Below are 24630 nucleotides of genomic sequence, written 5' to 3'. Positions count from 1 at the left end.
TGTATCCTCAGCACAGTGCCTTGCACATAGTAGGTCACTGTGTATTGGATTGAATAAACAAACGTTGATCATCTGCCCCAATATACTGTATTGAACCAAATAACAGGTAGAATGGGAAAAGTTGATGGCTCTCTTCACCAATAATTATGTAGAAGCATCCAGTCCCAAGGATACCCTATCCCTCTTGCCACCCAGTTACAATTCTTCAATTGTACTATTCTTCCAATAGTCCTGACTGCCACTATAGAGTGTATAGGGAACTCCTGGCAAGCAGGAGTTTTCAGAGAGGTCTAAAGGAAGCCTTTCTTTTTCTTTTTAGCTCTGGTACTCTTTACTTTAAAAAACTCAAACTACATCAGAACAAATATTTTCTTTGGCCAACAGTCGTTTTTCCCTTTATATCTACTACCACTCCAATGAGAACCACTACATACTCAATCTCTAGTTCTTCATGCTTTACCTTTTCCTGACACCATTATACTAGATAAATGATCTCATGAGATCCCTCCCTCCCAAGATTTTCCCTAGAGAACCATGAAAAACAAAAAACCAAAACTTAATCATCCCTTGTTGATGGGGACCCTCCATATTTAAAATAAAGATGAAAGCAACACAGATATTGCGCCTTACAACGTGATATTCATTCTTTCAAGGGCAGCACCACATCCCTCAACACATAGTTTTTTCCTTCTAATGATGAAAAGCAGAGTCTGAAAATGCCATCATATTAACTTTACTTTAAGATTGAATATACCCTGAATGGTTCCTCTGCTTATGAATAAAGGATGCTCTAAATTCTGATGATGGTAAAACCCCTGACATGGCTATTTAGAGAATTCCCCAAAAGACTTCCATGAGGACCCTAAGTAAGGGCAGGTTTTAACCATCATCATTCCACATTCAGGATAACATGGCTTTTTTACTTTGTCTTCCCCAGACTCTCTTTTTAGTTTGATTTGATTTATACCCACCCTCCCTATCCCAGTTCTGATAATCCCATTCCCTGCCCCTGCCCCCTTGCCTAAATTAATAAATGACATCAAATGACAGGATAAATGAGATGTGCTTCTCCTTGCTGAGTGCATTGACTTTAAGGCATAGGCACAGATTTGCCCCTCTTTGAACAGAGACAGTACAGTCCCTTGTCCCAGTACAACCGCAATCCAGGGTGACCCCTCACATTGACAGTGGTAGGAAGATGGCCATAGACATAATCAATTAGCTGATGGCTGGGAGTGTATGGTGACAGCCAGTCTGGATGTGTGGCAGCACCAGTGGCTCTGGGAGATTTCATACTTTTACTAGAATTAAAGCTGTTCTCCTCTCTAAATCCTCCATTCCCTGTCCAACTTCTTCCCAATAATCAATAAGTCCAACAGGGTAGGGAAAGAAACATTGGCATTAACAGCACGATATATGCATCTGATAAAAAGATTGCATTGCATATTGACTCAGTGAAGATAGGGATTTGACCTTTCTGGTATGTTGCCAAAACTAGATCTTAGATGGAGTAGATCTGAGCTAAATCTTTGTGAGAAAATGCTCTGAAAAATCTAGTCCACTCACAGACTTTGAGGAAGCGCTTGAGAAAAACGATCAAACTTTTTTGATTGAACTTAACCTTTGTTAGATCTTATCTCTTAGTAGCTTATCCTGTGATATATTCTTTCCCAATCTTTCCTTTACCCAAGTGGCCAAAATGGATCAATTTTATCCTCTTCCTTAATCCAAATAATTATAAAAACCAAACAAATCTTTAAATGGCTAATGACTAATTATACTTTTTCTGATGTATAAAACCTGCATCTCATTTTATGCCTCAAAGAAAATTATTTCATTCGCAGGGTGTACCCTCTTAATTTAGACCAGTGTGATACTTTCACTTCCTGGACATATCTTAAACATTAGCCACTTTGTGATATTTTCTCTAGAATAGAGAAATCTAGAAACAAACTGACAACCTTCTTGCTAAGAATGAGGAGGTTTCACAACTCATGATTTGAGCTAGTTCTCTACTTTCTAATATAGCTACCTCTTAAATTGGCCACAGCATCCTGGATGAGGCCGTGGACTCATCTTACTTGGTAAGGAATACCATACTGAGATTTTGGGCTCATGTGAATGAGGAGAATAATCTAAAACCTGAACCTACTCCACTGAGAACCCACAACATGGTCAAGAATAAGACACGGGCTTCTTAGGTTCCCATCCCTGCTCTGCCGTGAAGTACAGACTTGATGTTCCAAATCTCCCAGGACCGTCACAAGAAAGAAGGGCTGCCTTATCACCCTTCACCATGTAGAGTCCCACTCTGGTGGGATGCAATGGTGGATGCAAATGTAATTTCCTGATGTTAAAGGGATCTCACCAGTCTATGGCATGGTGTGGCAGACTTTGCATTGTTGTTGGGTTTCAGGAGTCTGGGGATATCCAGTCTGATAGTCTGCGATTGAGGTTGAATTTAGATGTGAGAGATTGATAATGTGTAACTGGGGGGTCACCCTTGGATCCTTTTGTACTGAAACCTTCTTTTATACAGAGGATTCTATTTCTATCTATCTATATATTTATATTTATATATATATTTATTTATATCTATCAATATATATAAGTCTCATAGCCCCACCCTCACACACATTCACAACGCACACACACGCACCAAAAAAGGTCTCCAAGATGCTTTCTGGGTTCTAGTCAAGAGTCCACAGCAAGTGTTCATTGAGACCAAAAACCAGCCCCAGTGCCATCCTCCACTGTCCATGAAACTCAGTCTTTCTCAGAGGCAGACGCTGGTGTTGATCTGACAGGTAGAACCACTTCCTGCCTGAGACAGGAAGAGTCTTCCATTGGAACAGACACAGATCTCAAATACTTTTTGCCGGGTTCCCGTAGGGGAATAAGATCCTCGAGGCAGTCTAGGTAGTTTGATTTTGGCAGCATCTAACTGGATCTAAAGCAGACAAGAAGGAGGAGAAAAGGTCAATCATCTCTACAGGTTTCTCTGTATCATGCTCAAACCAAATAGGATGCTCTCACCTCTGAAAAGCCTCTCAAGTCCAATTTCAAAGAGGATCAGAAGGGAAGACTATGATAGATATACATACCATAGAGGCCCATCAAGAGATAATTACCAATCTTCCTAGAGCTGGCATTTGTGCAGAAAATGGCAATATGCATTAAGAACAAATACCTCTGGACTGAAAAGCAATCACAGAAACTTCTGTGGCTATCCCCATAGTCTAACTTCATGATTGCCAAGATCCATTTATAATTACACAAATGCATATTTACTTCAAAGAGGTACTATTCACCAATTCAGATAGATCAGATAAGCTGGATGGAGCCATATCTTTGCTCATCAATGGCCTGCGTGGCACATGCATACATGAAAGAAGAATGAAAAGATCCATTGGTTCTCTGTTGTGGAGATATATGTTGAAATAAAAACATTCATACATATTTCTTTATGTGAATATAGAGATATCTATATCAACACATACATATGCATATATTTCTCTGTGTATACAGGCATCTGTAGATTTATAAAAATCCACATATGTATATTTCTGTGTATGCACATGGATTCTATATCAATCTATAAATAACCCTATATATGTTTCTGGGAATATGGATTTTTATAAAGATATATAAATAGCCATATATATATCTGTTTATAAATATTGATATAAATAATAATAGTTGGCATTTATATAGCATTTTAAATTTGCAAATGCTTTTCTAACATTATTTAATTTTATACCCATAATAACTCTGTGAGGTATTATTATCCCCAATTTACAGGTGAAGAAAATGACGCAGACTGATTAAGAGACTTAATAGGCTAAAACTTGAACCTACTCTATTGAGAACCCACAACATGGTTAAAAAAGAGACATGGGCTTCCTAGGTTCCCCTGTGTTTGATTCCCATCCCTGCTCTGCCTTGAACTGTAGAATTCATGTTCCAATCTCCCAGCACTATAACAAGAAAGAAGGGCTGCTTTATCACCCCTCACCATGAAGAGTCCCACTTTTGGCTGATGCAAATGGAATTTCATGATATTAAAGGGTCATGTGGATAGGAACCAGATTTGAAATTGGGTGATCCATTCAATGGCTTACGTAGCTATCCTTGTATATAAATATATATGCAAATATATAAGTATACATTTTTATGTATGTACATATGTATGTTTTCATATGTATATATCTTTTAAGATACAAATATCCACATGTATGTGTATATAAGCATTCATGTGTATATGTGTTTGACTAGAAATATGATTTTAGCATTGTAGGGAACACATAAAAGAGTAAGCTTCCTCTGCTGATGCATAAGGGCAACTTATCTATCACTTATAGTCTTAGCTTTCTGGGATACTGAGAGACATGTTAAATCACTTGCTAATGGTCACACAATCTGTATCCAGTTTCTGTGATTTGAACCTGAATCTTCTTGATTCTGAGGCTGGCTTTCAAACTGTTACACTAGAGAAGTTTTATGTAAGTCATTATGGATAGACCCAATTCTAGCTTGTATGTTACTCAGAAGCTAATCCTCACATTTTTTTGGCCTGATGTTAATCCTCTTTTAACTAAGTGAGGATTAGTACTAATACTTAGTGAGATACTGATTATGGATTATGGGAATGGAAAATTTAGTGCACCCAGAACTTTTTTTCTGCTTGATGACCTATTCTGATGTTGAAACCAATGAGGGATAAGGAAATGGTAAGGACACATCTAGCTTCCCTTAGTGTAGTCAGATTTCTAAATTGGAATGAAGTACATCCTACTCTGCTGAGTAAACTGGTAATATGGGATTTCTTAGCTGCTGTCAAAGACCTTGGAAAAATTCTGGAGAATGGGAGAGGCGTTATTGGATTGGACACATGTTCCAGTTTTCAAAGAGGGAAAAATAGTAGTTGTAGAGCATAGGCTGTACTTCAGTTCATGGTAAAATTCTAGAAAGGATGATGGATATTTAGAAATGAAAATAGTGATTACCAAAAACCAGCATGGTTTCATCAAGAATAGATAATATTCAAGGAATAGGGAGTAGATTGACCTTACTTCCTTTTTTTTTTTTTTTTTTTTTTTTTTGACAGGGTAAGTAGACTGGTAGATCTTGGGAATATCATAGAATATAAAAGGATTTTAGGAAAAAAATTGACAGTCTCCTATCATTTGAACAAGATGGAGCAATATAGGCTTAATGATGATATATTCAGGTGGATTCAGAACTTACTAAAGTTCAGACTGCCTCTGGAAGCAAAGCAAGAAGCAATGTTTTATAATTCCATGTAAGGAAAAACTTCATGTCATTAGTGTCAAAAAGCTCAATCTCTTTCTCTCTCTCACTAGAGTGTAGTGGATGTTGGGTGACCACTTATGCCACCTTGCTATTTAGGTAGACATGAAAATAGCTGAAATTCTAACTCATCAACTAATATTTTTAAAAAAATAATTTCAAAGCACTATTGATTAGACTGGTGATGTCAAAATCAGATAGAAATAGATAGCTGAGGGCCATATGCTGACTTAGAGAACCACAAATCAACATTTCTAAGTTGCATTGCAGTTTTATTTATTTTCTTAAACATTTCCCAATTTCTTTCTAATTTGGTCCCCACCCCCAATTCATAAGTCCCTACTTGGGAGTCCCCTCCCCTACCCCACCTGAATTTAATGTCTCTGGATCAGACCAGTTTAGGAAATGACATTGACCAAATGCTTTTGGTTTGTATGAAAATTTTTACCATTATTTCTCTTTTCCTCACTCCTTGCCCACCTTCACCTCTCCTTACCTCTCCATCTTTGGATTCCAGCCTGAGCTCTGTCCTACATGTGGCTTCCATATTGCCAGCTTCAGCATTGATTTCCACTCCTCTAGGGGCTTCCATCACTAAGGAACGAGTAGGAGACTCAAGTCTGAAATAACAAAACAAAACAAAACAATGAAAAGTTAGCTTACATATAAATCCTTACTGATTTATATGGGAAAAAAGCTTGTTTCTTCTGACTTCATTTTCCAGCCCATCTTGGTTGTCTTGATACCATTCTATGAATCACTCTTCCCACAGAGAGCTTAGCATTTTTGTGCCTTCAATTCACTAATGTACCATTTTTCATTTCTTTCACAACGAAGTTCCATTGCAGTGGAGAGGCAGCATGGAACAGGAGAATATGGGAATTTGGAGTCAGAAGACCTGGGTTAAATTCTACTTCCAGATACTTTATTAGTTGTGTGATTCCAGCAAGTCATTTCATATACAATAACCTCAGTTTTTCATCTATAAAGTGAATGGGTCGAACTATATAGCCTCTAAAGCCCCAGCTCCAAGGAAAAGCTAAATAAATACAAAGTCTAGGCATAATTTTACTTCTCAGAATTTCTAGAACATGAGATGTTCCAGAGCTCAAGGAAAAGAAATGGGCTTGGATGTTTCTTATCTCTTCTCCTAAAATATATGATAGCTGCACTTTGAAGTGGAAAGAATACTAGATTTGAAATCAAAAAGCCTGGTTTCCAATTCTAGTTTTATTATCACTTCTATTGTGCTGGACGAGACATTTAGAACCACAGATTTCAAGTTAGAAGGGACATAGTACATCATGGAGTCTAATTTTTTACAGATGGAGAAATTGAGCCTCAGGTGAAATAAATTGCCTAAATTCATAGCCAGTAAAGAAGCAGCAGAGCCAGGATTAGAACAAAATTTGACTTACTCTAGTCTCTCTCTCTAATATACCATCCCATTTCTTTCTGTCCCTCAATTTTATCAACTGCAAAATGAGGAAATCAAACTAAGATTCCTGTCCAGCTTGACATGATATACTCTAGTTTATTTTACTGTGTCAACTTGGGACTTCAATGAAATTATGGAATAATTGTCCATTCTCACTGATAGATAAAGCACCACCATTTCCTTGAATCCTCTGTTGTCATATGCTTGGTAGAAGATTAATGGAACCCTTTAGAGAGAATATGTGGTTGAAAGACAGTGTAGCTGGAGCAGCTAGATGGTGGACAGAGCTTTGACTCTGGAGTCAGGAGGACCCAAGTTGATATCCAGCCTCAGACACTGTGATCCTGGGCAAGTCATTTAACCCTAATTACTTCTCCAAAACAAAGCAAACAAACCCCAAACACTCCCAAAACTCAACCACAACAAAACAAAAAGTGAGACAGTATCTGAAATCTAGGCTATTTCTCTCACTGCCCAGAGAATTGTGACCCTGATGTCAAGAACTAGTTCTAATACCCTATTCCCTTATAAAATTTTCATGCATCTGGAAGAATAAGACTGATAAGAGGTCAGAAGTTCTTTTCCTTTGATAATTCAGGGACCCTTTTTATTGATAAATTTTCATACTTATCATTTTTCTCTGGTTTGTGCCACACTTGGAAATATTTTAGACCACATGTGGACAATTCTAATATAGAATATTTACTTCCCTCCCCCTTTCTCTGGACCAAAAATACTCTCTAGTTTTGCCATTCTTCCTCATATACTTGATAACTGATTGTAAATGAAGGACTAGGTTGAGATGAAGAAACATAAAAACATTAAGAATCAATGTCAATCAAACAAACATTTATTAAGAACCCACTGTTTGCCAGGTACTCTCCTTGGTTGTCAGAATATAAAAACAAAAGTGAAACAGTCACTGTCTTCAAAGACTACATGTACATTCTATTACATAGATAACATGTTCATGTAGAAGTAAATAAAATAGAATTAAAAATAAATTAAAGGTAAGGGGCAGCTAGGGGTCATAGTGCATAAAACTTTAGGCTTGGAGTCAGGAAGACTCACCTTCCTGAGTTCAAACATGGCCTCAGACACTTATTAACTGTGTGACTCTAAGCAAGTTAATTAACTTTGTTTGCCTCAGTTTCCTCATCTGTAAAATGAGATGGAGAAAGAAATGGCAAACCACTCTGCTATTTCTGCCAAGAAAACACAGTCACAATGAATCAGACATAACTGATGATGATTGAAAAACAACAACAAATTCAAGGTAAGCTTTGAAGACAGATGGGGGAGCAGGAAAATAATTAATTTGGACATGGTACATGAACTGAGTTTTGCAAGGAGTACTCTTAAGTTGATGGGGACAGCAAGCAAAAAGTCAGAGAGAAGACATGTTAAATGTTGTGAGGGACAACAAATAGACCAGTTTGACTGGATATAAGGGTAATTGGAGTAATATGTGTAATATGCATAGAAAGGGAGGTCAGAACAGGTCTCAGGATTTGAGTCTTGGACTGCAACCCTTTTTTCCTTTCATTTCCATCTCTTTTTTCTGTTTCTGCTTTCCCCTTATATTTTAAATACACCATGTTCTAGATGACCTATCAACTCTTTGCCATAATTCCCCATATCATCAGATGACTAAGATTACGTTTTCTACAGGAACAAACTACTGCTTATAAATATATTCATTCTTTTTCCTGATTTTATGAAGTCCCCATGATAACAGCAGTGATTGATTGCTTCTTCTTTCTTGCACTTTTTATTCCTCTTCCTAAATAAAATTACACTTTTTTCTTTACACTTTGCCTGCTGTTAATATGCCATGTATCCCAATTTATTCAGAGTAGGCTGGTTGCCTAGGTCCAAAGTTTAAAATTTGACCCATATACCGTCATTTGTAAACCATAACGTTCTATATGAATATGAGCTTTTAGTAAAGTTCTAATTGAAAAGGACTCTTAAGACATACTACCTTTCTGTAAGGGAAAATGAAATTCTAACCTCTAATACCTTGCTGACTGTGAAAGACTTTGGCTGATAACATTCAAGTCACAGAAAGTCCATCTATTTTTTTCCTGCATCAGCTTGGAAAATTACACTCTCTGAACTAGTCCATTGTGAGGAAGGATGGCCACTTGTCACTGAAGTTGTCCTCAGAGAATCCTTCTTCCCTCTCTCCTTCCTTCCCCTTCTCCTTCTCTTTTCTCTTCCCTTTCTTCTTCCCCTTTCCCTTCCCCTTCTCCTTCCCCTTTCCCTTCCCCTTCCCCTTCTCCTTCCCTTTCCCCTTCCCCTTTCCTTATCCCCTTCCCTTTCTCCTTCTTTTCCCCTTCCCTCCTTTTCCTTGCATCCCTCCTTACCTTCCTTCTTTTCTTCCTTCCTTCCTTTCTTTTTTCTTTCTCTCTCTTCCCCTCCTCTCTTTCTCTGAGTATGTGTGTGTCTCTCTTTCTCTCTCATTCTTTCTCCCTCTTCTTCTCCCTCCCTCTCCTTTTTCTTTGAGAACATTTCTTCATGGTTTGTTTCTGAAACCTTTTAATCCTCTTCAGAAGTTTTGTTAAATAGCACTAGAATTGGGATTTCACTGACTGTCCAGGGATTTAATCAGAAACATCCATTACCAGGTTTGGGAACATGAAGTGTTTAGGTATTTTGTTTGGCATTTTGTGTTCTCGTTCTCTCTTCTCTCTTCTCTCTCTCTCTCTCTCTCTCTCTCTCTCTCTCTCTCTCTCTCTCATATTGTTTTTATTTTTTATGTTACATTCATTTGTGAAAACGGAGTGTCTTCAACATCTTTGTTGTTGTTCAATGTTTCTCACAAAGAGTGACCTCACTTGAGGTTTTCTTTGCAGGAGTACTGGAGTAGTATGTCATTTCCTTCTCTTGCTCATTTTATAGGTGAGGAAGTGAGGTAAACAGGATAAGGCGACTTACCCAGGATCATATAGCTAGTGACAAAGGTTTCTATGACTGGCATTCTATACACTATATTATCTAGTTGTCCAAATCTTAATGCAGTTTTAAAACTGGTGACTTAGGGGATACTCTATATTTCTATCCTTCTTTAACAGAAAAAGTAGTTTGGCAAAATTTACCTATCCATCAACTGAATTTGACAATATGAGTGATATTACACATTCATAGTGCCCTATTTTTAATAGAAAAAATGGGATGGAGTTACATTTTCTCACTTATTCTTCAGTAATAAGGATTTGATAGCATTTAGCTTCCTTGTTTTGGTGGGAAAAGAGTTGAGAGTTGAAATGTGGGCTTTATGAAAACCCATTTAAGTTGCAGCTCTTAAAAAGGGAAAAGAAATTTCAAGTATAAGAATTAGTATGGGTAAAGAAATAAAATAAATCATGCAATGTTTTGCTTAGGGCAGCTAGGCTCTTGTCTCACTAGTGCATTGAATACAGAGAAAAAAATGATATGGCAATAGATTAGAGAGATGGTTAGACCCAGAATGTGCAAGACGTGGCCAAGAAACATGGCCTTCCTCTATCTTAACATTGGAAAGAAATTAAGATCTTAGATCTAGGAAAGTGATGTGAAACAATCAGTGTCTTATGATTATTCAAACAGCAGATTGTAGGAAGATATAGAAAGGTTGGAAGGGAAACTGAAATAGTCAGTTTGAGAACTCTCAAAGCCTTCAATGAAGGCACAATTTGTAGAATAAAAAAACTGGGCATTGCTGGAAGAGATAAAGAAGGTTGGTGTTTCTGAGAGTCTAAATGATTTTGAATCTCCAGGTTTCCTCTGCATTCAAAATTATTCTTTGAAAGAAGCTGCTCCCAGATTAGTGCTGCCTTGTGCCATCCTTCTAGAGCCCCACCACAAAGTTCAGAAATGACATACCTTTGAAAGTATAAGAGATCTCACACAGAGGGAACAATTGGCACTTACCACTCCGGGTGGCTTTTAAAATTTTAGTCTGATTACTTATTAGTATCTTTAGGATTCATTTTCTAAACCAGTGGCATCTACACTAATCTTTTCTAAATCCAGATAAGGCATTCTATTTGGTTTTGTTGTAGTGTGTGTGTATGTGTATGAGAGAGAGAGAGAAAGAGAGAGAGAGAGAGAGAGAGAGAAAGAGAGAGAGAGAGAGAGAGAGAGAGAGACAGACAGACACAATCCATGGCACATTGTAGAGATTATATCATTTTATTGATTTTGATTTTTTTTTCCTTTCAGTGCTAAGGGGAGGGAGGAAGGAGGGAGAGAGGGAAAACAGTATTTTCCTGGACCATCAAGAATAATCTTTAAGGCTTTGGATGAACTATGTGTTTCTATATCTGGAGAGTCTCACTGACCATGGGTGAGTATAACTGTTCCCTAAAACCCTTCTTTTATTTGGTTTCCAGGAAAATAGCATCAGACACACATTTTTGTGTGCTATAAGGGCCAGGCAATAGAATTACAGTGAACCACTGGGAACAAAATGAGAACCTGGCTTATATACTTCACACTTAACCAGTCACCTGTAAGTGAAGCAATGTTCTTTTGTTTCTCTCAAGATGGAAAGTCAGGAAAAGGAGAGATGAAAGTAGTAAGCATCATTTTGGCTCCTGGCTGTGATTGCCCCTGGATGCCAAGATACTAGCATTCTCATCACACTTCAGCCTCACAGTAGGTTGTACCTTGCACGAATCTGGCATTACCTAGACCATTTACTCCAAATGCTCCATGAGACCCATGGCACATTGCAGAGATCATATTATTTTATTGATTGTTTCTGCTTTCAGCGCTAAGGATGAGCTTCTTACGTCACTCAGAGCTCTTCCATTTGTGACAATTTCATGCTTCTAGCCATCTTACTAGGGAGCCTCTTTCCCTAAGGAAACATAATCCATTGATAGGATGGTCAATGAACTCTTCTAAAAATCAGCAGGGAGTCAGAGTTCCTTTCTGATTTTAAAAAGTTTTAATTTTTTAAATCTAAAAATCAAAAATATACTCCCTCTTTACATTGAACTCTCATCATACAATTACAGTGACTAAGTTAGGGATTGGACATTTAATTTCACTGATGTAGGAACTCCCAGGTGAGTAAACTGCCCCCCCCCTACCCTCCTCCCAGTAAGTCAGTGTCTTCTCTGTAATTTATACTGTCAGGAAGTTACCTAGAGCAAGGCTTCTTAAATTTTGGATTGTGACTCCATATGGGGTCACATAATATGGAGGACATGAAATTATGATTTGTTATCAGTAAATGTTTGATTTGTATGTCTATTTTATATACTTATATAACCATGGTAGTGTAAAAAATTTCTCAGGTCAAAAGGGTTAGGGAGTAGAAAAAAGTTCAAGGAGCCCTGCCTAGAGCATTGAGAAGATAAATGTCCTTTAGAGTAATACAACCAATTTATATCAGAGAAAGGACTTGAATCCAAGTAGTAAGAAAGGATCTCATTGTCCATTATCAAAATGACCTGGGTTCAAATTTTACTTCTGACATTATTTGTGTGACCTCAGGTTAGTAAATTTGCCTCTTGGATTCTTGGTTTTCTCAACTTTTAAGACGAAGGTTTGGCACCAGATAGTTTCTGAGCAGACTGACAGCCTTAGATCTATGAATCAGTCATATATTTAAATCTATATCTATCTATCTATACACTAAGCATTTTTTAAGCATTTATTCCAACAACTCTGCCCCAGTTTTGCCTGCTATGTAAAATGATAGTGTTTTTGAATGTCCCTGATGACATGGACATTCTCTGTTCTATTCATTTGGACAGAGTTCTAGTAAATCTCAAAAATTCTTTGAGTGTTTCACCTAGGACATGGAAGAAAAAACTGGATATTAATTTTATTATTTATACCAATTAACAAGTAATATAATTAGCATTTATACAGAGAAATATTATCTCATTTTATCTTCTCAATAAACCTGAGAAATATGTTATTATTATTACTATTTCACAAATGAGGAAACTGAGATAGAAGTTAGACGCCTTAGACACTCAGCTTTTCCAGATCCAATATTATATACCGAGCCACCAAGGTGTACATAGATTTTACGAGTTCCTTCAAGGAATAGGGTTTTTTCCCCCTTCGTATCACTAATGCTTAGCACAGGACTTAGCACTTAGTAAGTGCTTAATAAATGTTTGTTGAAAAACTCTTCTGAAAACAATGTCAGATAGATGGCTATGAATGAAAATTTTTCCATTTTAAGATCAATCATCTTCATCATCACACTTATTACTTTATGTTAATTATCTTTCCCTCTCCCTCAATTTCTTCCTCTGGGTTTCTGTTCCTCTTTGCATCAGCTGTCATAGATTCAATTATCATTTTTATACAAATGATTCCCGGTTATATCTCTACGGCCCTTGTCTTTTAAAAAGAGTGTAGAATTGCTCTATCAGATCCTTTGATTCTACATGCAGCTATCCTGTCTTCATAAGAAACATGGGGCAAAGTTGACTACATGACATTTTTCAATTACCATTAAGTTACTCAAAAGTCTTACGCTAAGGCATTTCTCATCATCACATTAATCATCTTAATAGCTGGCATCAGTTCAGCACTTTACAGATTCTCAAATATTTTCCCATATATTATGTCACCTGATTCTCATTGCAACTCCATGAGGTTAAAAGGAGAAATATCATCCTTCATATTTTATTGAAAAGGAACCCAAAGCTAAGTAAGACAAAGAGATTTACCAGATGTCACATAGCAATATAATATCAGAACTAAAACTTGAAACTAAATTCTCTTTTGGAAAGATCTAGTATTCTTTCCATTATATTATATTATTTGCTATCTACTTATTTTTACTCTTTAAACTTTTGCCTCATCTCTGAAATGAGAGACTAAAGAAATTGGTTGTTAAATCTGTTTCCTTTCAATACTATCAACCTGACTCCTGGTTTGATTCAATTAACTTCCTTATCCCTTTTTTCTCCTTTTCAGAAAAAACCCTTCACATCATCAATTCCTTCCCTGCTGCTTATATTCATCCTTTAAAAAAATCTTCACTAAACCCTATCACCAATACAGACTATCCTTCCTATATTTCTTCTCCCTTTCACAGATCTTCTTTAAAAAAGCTGTCTATATATATTTATTTCTTTCACTCACTGCTCAACCCTTTGCATTTTGTCTTTTGATTTAATCTTTTAAAAATATTTATGATACTGTCTCTTTTTGGATCGATCATCATAGATAACTAGTACTACATGTGTGAGTATAGCCCATGTTCTGCCTCTTAGCTTTTTCTCTTCTCACTTTGTTAATTCTCGTTCCCTCTCTGTGTCTCTGTCCCTCTCTCTGCATCAGATGTCATAGATTAAATTATCATTTCTATACAGATGATTTCCAATTATATCTTTTTGGCACTTGTCTTTTTCCTGAGCTTTAATTTCACATTATCAACTACATATTGGATATTTCCATTTGGTGGTCTCATAGGTCTCTCAAGTTCAAACTTGAATATGAAAACAGAGCTTATTATTTCCCTTCCCAAACCCTTTCATTTTTCTTACTTCACTATTTCTATTAAGGTTACTACCCATTGATTCAATAATAAAATAATTTTATTTTTGGGAATCTATCACAGACCCAGACTTCATATGCATGTATGTCTTTATGTTTTTATATATACAGAGAGCAACCTGCTAAACTATTTTCTTAGCAGCATTATATATAATTGAAAAATTTGGAAGAAAGCTAAATTGAGTCTTCCAATAATAGTAGGGTTGTTTAAATAGATTATGGTACATTAATGTAATGGGATACTAAAATGCAATTAAGATTGACAAGCATGAGGAATATAAAGAAATTTGAAAAAAGCTTTATGACATAATGCAAGGCAAAAAAAACCCAACAGAAGAATGAAGTACATATTAACTATGATCATATAATAATAACTGAGAATAAATTGACAAAGAAAGAATTCTGAAGAAGACTTAGAGGAAGATAATTTAAAATTATGATAATTTAGCTACTGAAATGAATATAAACAGTTGCTAAGCGAGTTTAGTTGACTATATAGTTGTTCAAAGTTAAGTAGTTACTAAAAGACTTATTTTTTAAAAGAGAGATAGAGACTAGGGCAATGGGTGGGTATTTAGTGAGATGAATTAGCAGACCCTTCAGGAAGCTGGAATACTAAAAAAAGGTCAAATGTGGAGAACAATACAGGTACTACTCTTTCCTGGAGAGTGTAGAGGTATATCACAATGGCATTTCTACTAAAATACTTTTGTTTGATATTATCAAATTTCTTATGATCCCATTTATTGTTTTCTTGGCAAAAATATTGGAGTGGTTTGCCATTTCTTTCTCCAGCTCAGATGAGGAACTGAAGCAAAGAGGATTAAGTGACTTACTTACCCAAGGTCACACAGCTAGAAAGTATCTGAGGCCTAATTTGAACTCAAGAACATCAGTTTTAACTCCATACCCTGTATTCTAACCACTGCCACCCTAATTAATGTACTAGATAGTCTTATATGATCAGGAGGAAGCTGATGTAATAGTAGTTGTCAAATAATGAGACTAAGTATTTTTTGGTAGTGGTAAATCTTGATAGGGAAAAATAATTTGGTCAATTTAAGAGAAGTATGTTGTAGAACAGAGAATGATAGAGGGGTGGAGTAGTGAGAATGCAGTGCTGGCAAAGGAGGGAACTTTAAGGATTATCTGTATCAATTTAGGTCACAGATGACTGAATTTGGTTATTATTGGAGTGTATGAATCTATAGTTTCAGTATTCATCACTAGCTCCTTATACAGATAAATATTATTTATTATTATTTGGAATAATATGAGTTGTGAACTTCAACTAGCAGAGAGAGACCTGTGAATACCCAACACTCCTTTCCATCACAATATTGCAGATGCTAGTTCCTCCTTTTTTCAGTTTCTACCAGTGCACTCCTCTGACTCAAAATGATGTTTTTCTTAACATGCTTGTTTAAAAGAAATTCTTTTTTTTGTCTTGAAATTAACAAAATTAAATAAAATGGGTATTTTTATAAATGCAGTAGAATAGGAAAAAAGTGTATGAAACTGAAAATCTTTATTCTATATAATTTGATTTTGAAAAATATGATGAATTGAATCTGTAACTTTCAAAGCTGTTCTGCTTATCTATGTTTTTACTTTTTCTGCATTCCTAAATGTGGTTAAAATAAGTAAAAAAAAAAAATGCCTCATTTTCTTTCTTCCTGCTTCAGTTTATTTTTAGTGTCTCTCCTCCCCATTTGAGAAGAAGAAAAAACAAACAAAATCCCTGTAAAAATATACCTAACCAAGTAAAACAAATTCTCCTATTTTCTCATCCTACTTCTGACCTCCAAGTAATTTGTTGGACTTCTATATTCACCATCTATTCTTTTGTTATTCCCTTTTCAGATGTAATCAGGTACTTTCTTCATAATGATTGTGAGTTCCTTGAAAATAGGGGCTGTTTTTGCCTTTCTTTGTACCCCATGGCACTTTCAGTGCAGTGCCTGGTGTATAACTAGGAAGATTACCAATATGGTCTAGCTCCTCTGACTTTGCAAAGGACAAGTCCAATCTCCTGTCTTTTTCTTTTTTCCCATTGTAGCCTGTTTCTTTGGCCAAGTCACTTCTGGCACTCTGATAGCCCTGCTTTTTTGTTTTGAAGTTCAGCTCTTTGCTTAAAGATCTTCAGGAAAATCAAGGCCAGAAAGGATCTTTTTCCAATTCATAAGGTCTTACTCAATCCCTATTTTAAGGTATAAAACCAAAGAGCATGGGGTAGCCTATAGCACCTCCCAGCATCTCCCAAGCCTTATTATTGTAGGTGGCTGAAGCCATATTGGAGTATTCTGATAAAAGGGTTATTGTTGAGTGACTTCAGTCATGTCTGACTCTTCAGGACCCCTTCTGGACTTTTCTTGGCAAGGATAATGGAGTGGTTTACCACTTCCTTCTCTCAGTCATTTTGCAATTGAGGAAAGAGGATTAAGTGACTTGCCCAAGGTCACACAAGTAAATAAGGATGGGAAGCCACTTAGTTGTCTCTATTTTACTCCTCCCCAGGATTATCAAATAGGGAACCTGTTCCCCTGGTCATCTGCCCTTGTAAGGAATAGCAATAGCTTACTTTTCACTTGATAAATCCCTTCTAAATTCCTTTTCTTAGTAACTCCCTGTCCTTCCACAAATAATACAATAAAAAAGTTACTTCACATTTTAAAACTAAGAATTAGTGGCTCTTGTTTCTATTTGAATTGTTGCCATACTGGTTATTAAAACACCTATTTGGAAGATAGGTTATTGAGACAGTAACATTCTACTAAGCAACGCACAAGTAAACCCCTGGAGAGGGATCCATTTCAGGGAATCCTAACACCCAGCAGGCAGGTTTTCAGGTTCTATCAGAATTTTACTTTATTCAATTAGGGATATGTACATAAATGTGAATACATAAGAGGAATAGTGAGGTGACCCTGAGAGGATAAAATACCTTTCCCATTCTTTATAATCTAAGGTGCTTATAGATGCAATTATTTTCAAGGCTCAAACATATTTTATTTCATTGAAAATATATAAATGCAATATGAAAGCATTGTAGTAATTTCCCAGAAATATGGGAAGAGTTCTTCTGTGTTCTCTCTCCTCAAATAATAGCCTTAGTACTACTATCTTGTTTGTCTCTTGGCCCTGGAAGACTTTCATTTTCTTGACCTTCTGATACAATTTGACAATACTGCCATCTAGATCCACTTTCTTGTCAAATTCAAGTTAAACTTTTCCTTTCTTTTCCTTCTTATTTTAGCTAATTAAGACTAGGCTATGGCCAAAATCTCTTAGATTCTGCTGCTCAGGCCAGTAAAGGTAGATAGGTACAGGCCAGATGTGTGGGAGATAAGAATCATCTCAGAAATCTTGCCAAAATTGCTTCTTTAATGAAGATGACTTCTCTGGAAATACATGAACCAGATTTCAATAACTATGTGCCATTGAAAGTCGGATTTTCTGTCATGAATGATATAGGCCAGGGATAGGAATTAGACTTAGAAGTTCATTGGTATAGGGAGCTTATTGGTGAGAAAAGTCCCTCTGCTAATGCAGATCAGAATTTTGTGTCATTTATAGTCTGAATGTAGTCTGCAGAAGAGATGTCAAACTTCCATTCAGCATTCTGAACTTCAGAATCAGATTAGAACAAAATTAGAAAATAACAAAATAAATAAAAATATAATAAAACATAGATAAGATTACATTTTCAAACTAAATCAATAGGGAGCCTGCCAGGATTTTTATGCATGGATTAGTGGCCCTCTTTCTATTTGAGTTTGACACCACTGCCCAAACAAGATCCTTGTCCAGGATCACTATGTTCCAGATCACATTGAACCCAGATCTTCCTAGTTTGAAGTCAATTCACTGTCTATTATGATACAATAAGTCTCTACCTATACTACAATGGGCAGCTATATAGTTTGTCTGTCCTCAGGATTTGCCTAGAGGTCCTGGGAGAAAAATGCCTCTGATAAATCCAACAGAAGCTAAATTGATTAATCCACTGTTTTTTCTCCCCACTGATTTTTTCCATAAATGCATACATATAACATACATTGTTCATGTCAAGCCATCCCAGTCAATGGTCATTTATAATTCTGTAGAACTAAAGGAGAGGAAAATAGATTTCTGGAGCAAGCTTGGTGTCTGATCCTTAACACATTTTAACAGAATCTTAATCTGGCTTTATTTCTTGTCCCAATGGAAGATTGTTGATGTTTGTATGCAATTTGAGCCAACCCATAAGGAACCTACTCTGACTCTCCCATTTACTTGCCTTGTACCCTCAGGCAAGCCATTTAACATTCCTGTATCTCCATTGTCACATTCATAAAATGAGAAGGTTGAGACTAGATGGTCCCAAGATTACTTCCAGCTCCAGAGCTCTTATCCTATGAATGTTAGTTTAGGTATCCTATATGTCATGGCTCTGATATATCCTAACAAGTGATTGCTTTGTATGTAGTTTAGGATATATACATATAAAAATAATAAAATCTGACTTCATCAAATAGTTTCTTAAAACACAAAGTATATTTTCCCAAACCAAGATAATTCATGTAGATTTTGAATGAAATTTCTAAAAGTTCATTTAAAAAAGTATAGATTGGCTTAAAGTAGAGCCATCACATTAAAAGGGTAAGAGCACTGACTTTGGAGTCTAAAGAATATGGATTCAAACCCTATCTCTACCAATTACTTATTTGACCTTAAATAAGACCTTTGTCTCTGGGACTCAGTTTGCTGATCTATAAAATGAGAAGTTTAAATGAAATGGTTTCTAAGATCCTTCTCCAGCTTTAAATCTATGATGCTATGAACTTTCTAACTTAATTCAGACATTATTTTTGCAGTTCTGCAAAATGATTTATTTTTTCCAGAAATTCCATTTCTATTCAGTGAAGAGGAAGAAGAAGAGCCTGATACATCAGTAATACACATCCTGGCCATCCATCATTTCTTTTTCAGTCTTAACTTGCTCTGAGAAAATTATCAAGAAGAGGAGACTGAGTCATCAGTGATATACATCTTTGCCATCCGTCATTATTCTTTTCTCAGTCTTAATTTGTTCTTTCAGAGAAAATCACTAGACTTGGGTTTTGTGTAGGAAAAGCAGCGTTTCATTCCATCACAAATTGAGTATGTTTGGCATTTAATGGTTGTTAGATTACCTGTGGGCAAAAAGGAATATACTTCCATAGAAGCCTGCTGTAATTCTCTTTTATTCCTATTTTGTTCTTTCCTCTCACCCTAAAATAACATGTTTTTCCCCATATTTTTTCTTTTCCTTCTCTTTGAAAACAAACCTCCATTTTTGCCTATTAGTTCTCCCTTGCCCCAATATAAATTCTGCCTTGTGTTAAATAAGTAATATCAAATAAAATAAATGCATATATCGGCCATGTCTAAAAATGTAAGAAGCTCACTTCTCATCTCTTGGCAAAGAGGTGATGGGACAAAAAGTGTACAATGAGACATGGACACTTTCAGATATGGCCAATATGGGGATTGTTTTGCTTAGTTACACCTCTCTGAGCTTCACTTTGCTTGATTCTCAAATGAGGATAATGCTATTTATACTATCTACCCCACAGTGTTGCTGTTAAAAAAGGAGGAGATAAAACTATCAGGCACTAAATAAATATGAACCACAACGATTCTTTCTTTTTCTTTACTCCCTCCCTTCCTTCTTTCCTTCCTTCCTTCCTTCCTTCCTTCCTTCCTTCCTTCCTTCCTTCCTTCTTTCCTTCCTCCCTCTTTTCCTTCTTTCCTTCCTCCCTCTCTTCCTTCCTTCCATCCTTCCTTCCTTCCTTCTTTCCTTCCTCCTCCCTCCCTTCCTTCCTTCCTCCCTCCTTCCTTTTCTCCCTCCCCCCTTCTTCCCTCCCTCTCTCCTCCCTCCCCTTCTTCCCTTCCTTCCTTCCTCCCTTTCTTCCTTCCTTCCTCCCTCCCTTCCTTCTTCCCTCCCCCTCTCCTCTTTTTGCAATTGTTTTAAGCCACTTAGGTCATTCTACTCTACATTGAATGTCAAGTAAAATAACAGTATACCACCTTGTAAACAATAGAGTTCAATAAATATATGTTCCTTAGCATGAAAGATGAGTGTTTTGTGCAACCCACATGTATACATCATTTTTTGAATGTATAGAGTGCTTGGTTGCCTGAAGAATAGTATTTAGATGATCTTTGGACTATCATGGCTCTGCCATTCTATTTTGATCTTTTTGAAAAGAAGGGATTTTTATTTTTTAGCAAGAGTTTTTGCTCTTAAGAATCAGTAGCCCTTTGCTCATGGAAGAAGGAGGCTTGATAATAGAACAAACAATTTAATTTTGGAACAAAATGGATATCACTCACAGTTCTAGGTAAACCCAAATCAAGATAGACATACAGCAATTTTACTTTGTGCAGTACCATGAAATTTTCTGCCTTAGTCATTTATTAGCTGTGTGACTTAGTCATTAACATCTACCAGTCTCAGTTTCCTCATTTGTAAAATGGGGATAATGCTAGACCCTATCTCATAAAATCATTTTGTGGATCAAATGAATTAACATATGTAAACAAGTTACAAAGTTTAAGAGCTTTATAAATGTTATCTATGATGATTTTAATGATAATGATGATATACTGATCTGGAAGGTTTTGCTTTATTTTTTTAATTTTTAAAAATAATAATAGCTTTTATTTTTCAAAATACATGCTAAGATAGTTTTCAACATTTACCTTTACAAAACTTTGTGTTCCAAATTGTTCTCCCTCTCTCCCTACCTTCCCCTTTCCCCTGGCCAATGACATTTAATATAAGTTAAACATGTGCAATTCTTCTAAACATATTTCCAGATTTATCATGCTGTGAAAGAAAAATGAGATCAAAAGGAAAAAAATGAAAAAGAAAAAATAAGCAAGCAAACAACAACCAAAAAGGTGAAAAGACTTTGTTATGATCCATATTCCAGTCCCCATAATCCTCTTTCTCGATGCAGATGGCTCTCTCTATCACAAGTCTATTGAAATTGTCCTGAATCACTTCATTTATGAAAAGAACCACGTCCATCATAATTGATTATCACATAACCTTATGGTTGCTGCATACAAGTCTTCTCTTCATTCTACTCACTTCACTTAGCATCAATTCTCTCCAGGCATCTCTGAAATAATCCTGCTGATCATTTCTTATAGAACAATAATATTCCATAACAGTCATATACCATAACTTATTGTCACTACAAAAAGGGTTACTACAAACATTTTTACACATGTGGGTTCTTTCCCCTTTTTTATGATCTCTTTAGCATACAGGCTCATTAGAAACACTGCTGGATCAAAGGATATGCACAGTTTTGACATAGTTCTGAATTGCTCTCCAGAATGGTTGAATGCATTCACAATTCCACCAACAATGTATCTCAGTGTCCCAGTTTTCCCATATACCATCTCACATTCATCATTATCTTTTCCTGTCATCTTAGCCAATCTGAGAGATGTGTAATGGTATCTCAGAGTTGTCTTAATTTTCATTTTCCTAATCAATCGTGATTAGAGAATTTTTTATATGCCTATAAATGGCTTTAATTTCTTTATCTGAAAATTGTCTGTTCATACCCCTTTACCATATATCATTTTTGCCATACTTTATTAAAAATCTTTCTGGCTTTAAAGTACTGAGTCTCTAAACCCTTTTTTGATCTCAGAGACAATCTATTTAGTTCCATTGCATTCATTCTCCTCATTAACTCTTTTTTCTCCTGTTGCCATTAACTTAGCAGAATTTCATAGCAGAGTTGGAATTAGGGTGTGATGAACAGACTTCTATGGTACCACTATGAATGGGGACATGCTTTTTTTGTTCTGTGGAATCCTGCCTCAGGGTCTCTGGAGGCTTTTGATGGCTAGTTGTCTATCACCTGGATGCTTCTCCAGAGGGGTTATGAATGTTTAGGTTTCACATGATTTTCTTGTCTTCTTCTGACATTAGTAGATTTGTGCTATTCAAGTACCACAAATTCAAGTACCATTTGTCATCTGGTCTCGTTGCAGTTCTGTCTCAAAGTCTGGGATCTGTTTTTTCTTTTTCCTCTAATATTTATATATTATACATTTCAGACTATAGCATGGAGTTTTCTAGGGCTTATTTCAACCAAAAGATATCATAAAGATTAAGAATTAATATGTCAGATGAGTTCACGAGACATTTCAATTAAAGGAAGATATAAGTCCTGTATTAGGTGTCTTCTGAATTAATATATTTATCTATCATTCCCCAAGTTTAAGTTTGGCCCCAAAACTATAGAGTAGATACTTCCTGTAACAGTTAGCATGCAGCAGGGACTCTAAGAAAAATCGTCTCTTAGTTAATGTTATTGAGCCTCAGTTTTGTCATCTGTGAAAAAAGGGAACTGGACTGGATAACATCTAAGTTTCCTTCTTGCTTTTACCCTATAGTTCTAGCCATTTGTGGTTCTTGCTCACTGACCTGTTCTACAATCCCAGGTTCCCTCTCACCTATTCAAGAAGCATCCAAACCATCTGTCAGATGTGGGGCTATTTTACCTACATCCTTCCTTAATCACTTGCTGTCTATCTCCTTTTTCTACTTCACTCCCGTACCAAGGGAAAGACAGAGAAATATGAACCAAGCCAGTAGTCCCATCATCTCCACAATATAACACATTGCCACTCTGTAAGGTCACTGAGACAAGCCCATCCATCACAGCAGCATTCACTGCCAGGCCTGGATTGGATGTTCTTTCTTGGTATGCAGAATGCCCAATCTTCAATAGCTTTTCCCAAAATAATATTTGCTGGACTTAAAGGACCATGGTGGTCAGCAGAAATCATATAATTTTTAGTCATCATCTGCATTTTCCCCTCAAGTTTGTGGTCTCTTAATTTCTTTGATTAGTAAGCCCAATGACAGCAAGTGTTTGACCGGACACTCCATATATTAGACTTAGAGATGACATAATATTATTTCTTGTTAGAGAATTGCCATAGAAGAGGTAGGATTGCTATGTATTCTCTGTCCATTTTTGCAAACCAGTGAGCCCTTGACAAAAGTTGTCAAACAGTAGGAGAATCTCATTTTCTTCCTCAATCAGTGGGAATAACTGTGCCTTTCAGCTAATTGGCTTCCTCAGGGGCCCCACCCAATTAGACTGAGGTAGGCTGGTGTAGTAGAAAATAAAAAAATAAAACAACAACAACAAACAAACCATCTTTCATTAAAAAGAAGATTTCTGTGAGTATAGTAGAGGAAAGAATAGATCTTGCAGTGAGAAGAATTTGGCCTAGTTATTTTCTTGTTTTAATCTTTTACCTTTCTGGTCTGTCAATTGGAGATGTAAATACTTACACTACCTACTCTATGGGGACAATGGGAAGTTTTGATGTGATAATCAAAGTGGGAACATTTAATAACTATGAGGTGTACCATAAATATAAATTATTCTTATCATACTATCTTTTGAGAAAAATGCTGATCTGAAAGGAGAAAACAGCCTTCCTACTTTCAATGGAGTAGGAGGGGAGATAGTGAGCCTTTGCCAACATACTATAAATTATGTGGTTTCAGGATTATTCTTAACATGAAACAAATCATCATAATTTGAAGATCTTGGTTCTCTGTCTCCACTGTTTTCCTAACCATCCTCTCCTTCCTTTTACTTGCTCCAATATGTCATTGTCTTAAATTTGGAACTATCTTGACCAAAGTCATACTACATTTTTTTACTTAGCCCTCTGGGTTGAGTCTTTTTTTTTTTTTTTTGCAAATTAATTAATTTATTTTTAATATACATTGCTTTATGAATCATGTTGGGAGAGAAAAATCCGAACAAAAGGGAAAAACCATGGAAGAGAAAAATCCCCCAAAAAAAGAAGTGAACACAGCATGTATTGATTTACATTCAATCTCCATGATTTTTTTTCTGGATGCAGATGGCATTTTTTGTCCAAAGCCTATTGGGATCACCTTGGATCACAGAACCACTGAGAAGAACCAAGTCTTTCACAGTTGATCATTGCACTGGTTGTTTTCTTTTTTTTTTCCACATCTATTCGTAGAAATCTTTCCAAATCTTTCTAATATTTAAATAAATCTTTCTAAAAATCAGCTTGTATATCATTTTTTATAGAATGATAATATTCCATTACCTTTACATACTACAGCTTGTTCAGCTATTCCTCAATTGATGGGTATCTACTCATTTTGCAATTTTTTGTTACCACAAAAAGAACTATTACAAACATTTTTGTACATGTGGGTCTTTTTCCCTCTTAATTTGTGATTTCCTTGGGATACAGACCCAGTAATGGCCCTGCTTGGGTTTAGTCTCTTAATTTTCTGGCTTAATGTCTAACTGGAT

General features: G+C 36.1%; 1 protein-coding gene across 4 annotated transcripts in view; it reads right to left on the bottom strand.

Annotated features, from left to right (window-relative positions):
- Positions 1-1076: 1076 nt before the first annotated feature.
- SGCD (sarcoglycan delta) overlaps positions 1077-24630 on the bottom strand; it is a 739981-nt gene continuing 716427 nt past the window's right edge. For all 4 annotated transcript variants that reach the window (XM_051978786.1, XM_051978784.1, XM_051978787.1 and 1 more), the window contains exons 7-8: positions 5807-5930; positions 1077-2950 (exon numbers count right to left, since the gene is read on the bottom strand). In XM_051978786.1, the coding sequence (XP_051834746.1) occupies positions 2777-2950; positions 5807-5930 (298 nt within the window). In that variant the 3' untranslated portion in view covers positions 1077-2776. The remainder of the gene's footprint in view (positions 2951-5806; positions 5931-24630) is intronic.

This window comes from Antechinus flavipes, chromosome 2 (genome assembly GCF_016432865.1).
Source record: "Antechinus flavipes isolate AdamAnt ecotype Samford, QLD, Australia chromosome 2, AdamAnt_v2, whole genome shotgun sequence".
NCBI lineage: Eukaryota > Metazoa > Chordata > Mammalia > Dasyuromorphia > Dasyuridae > Antechinus > Antechinus flavipes.
This window is presented reverse-complemented; position numbering and strand designations above follow the sequence as displayed.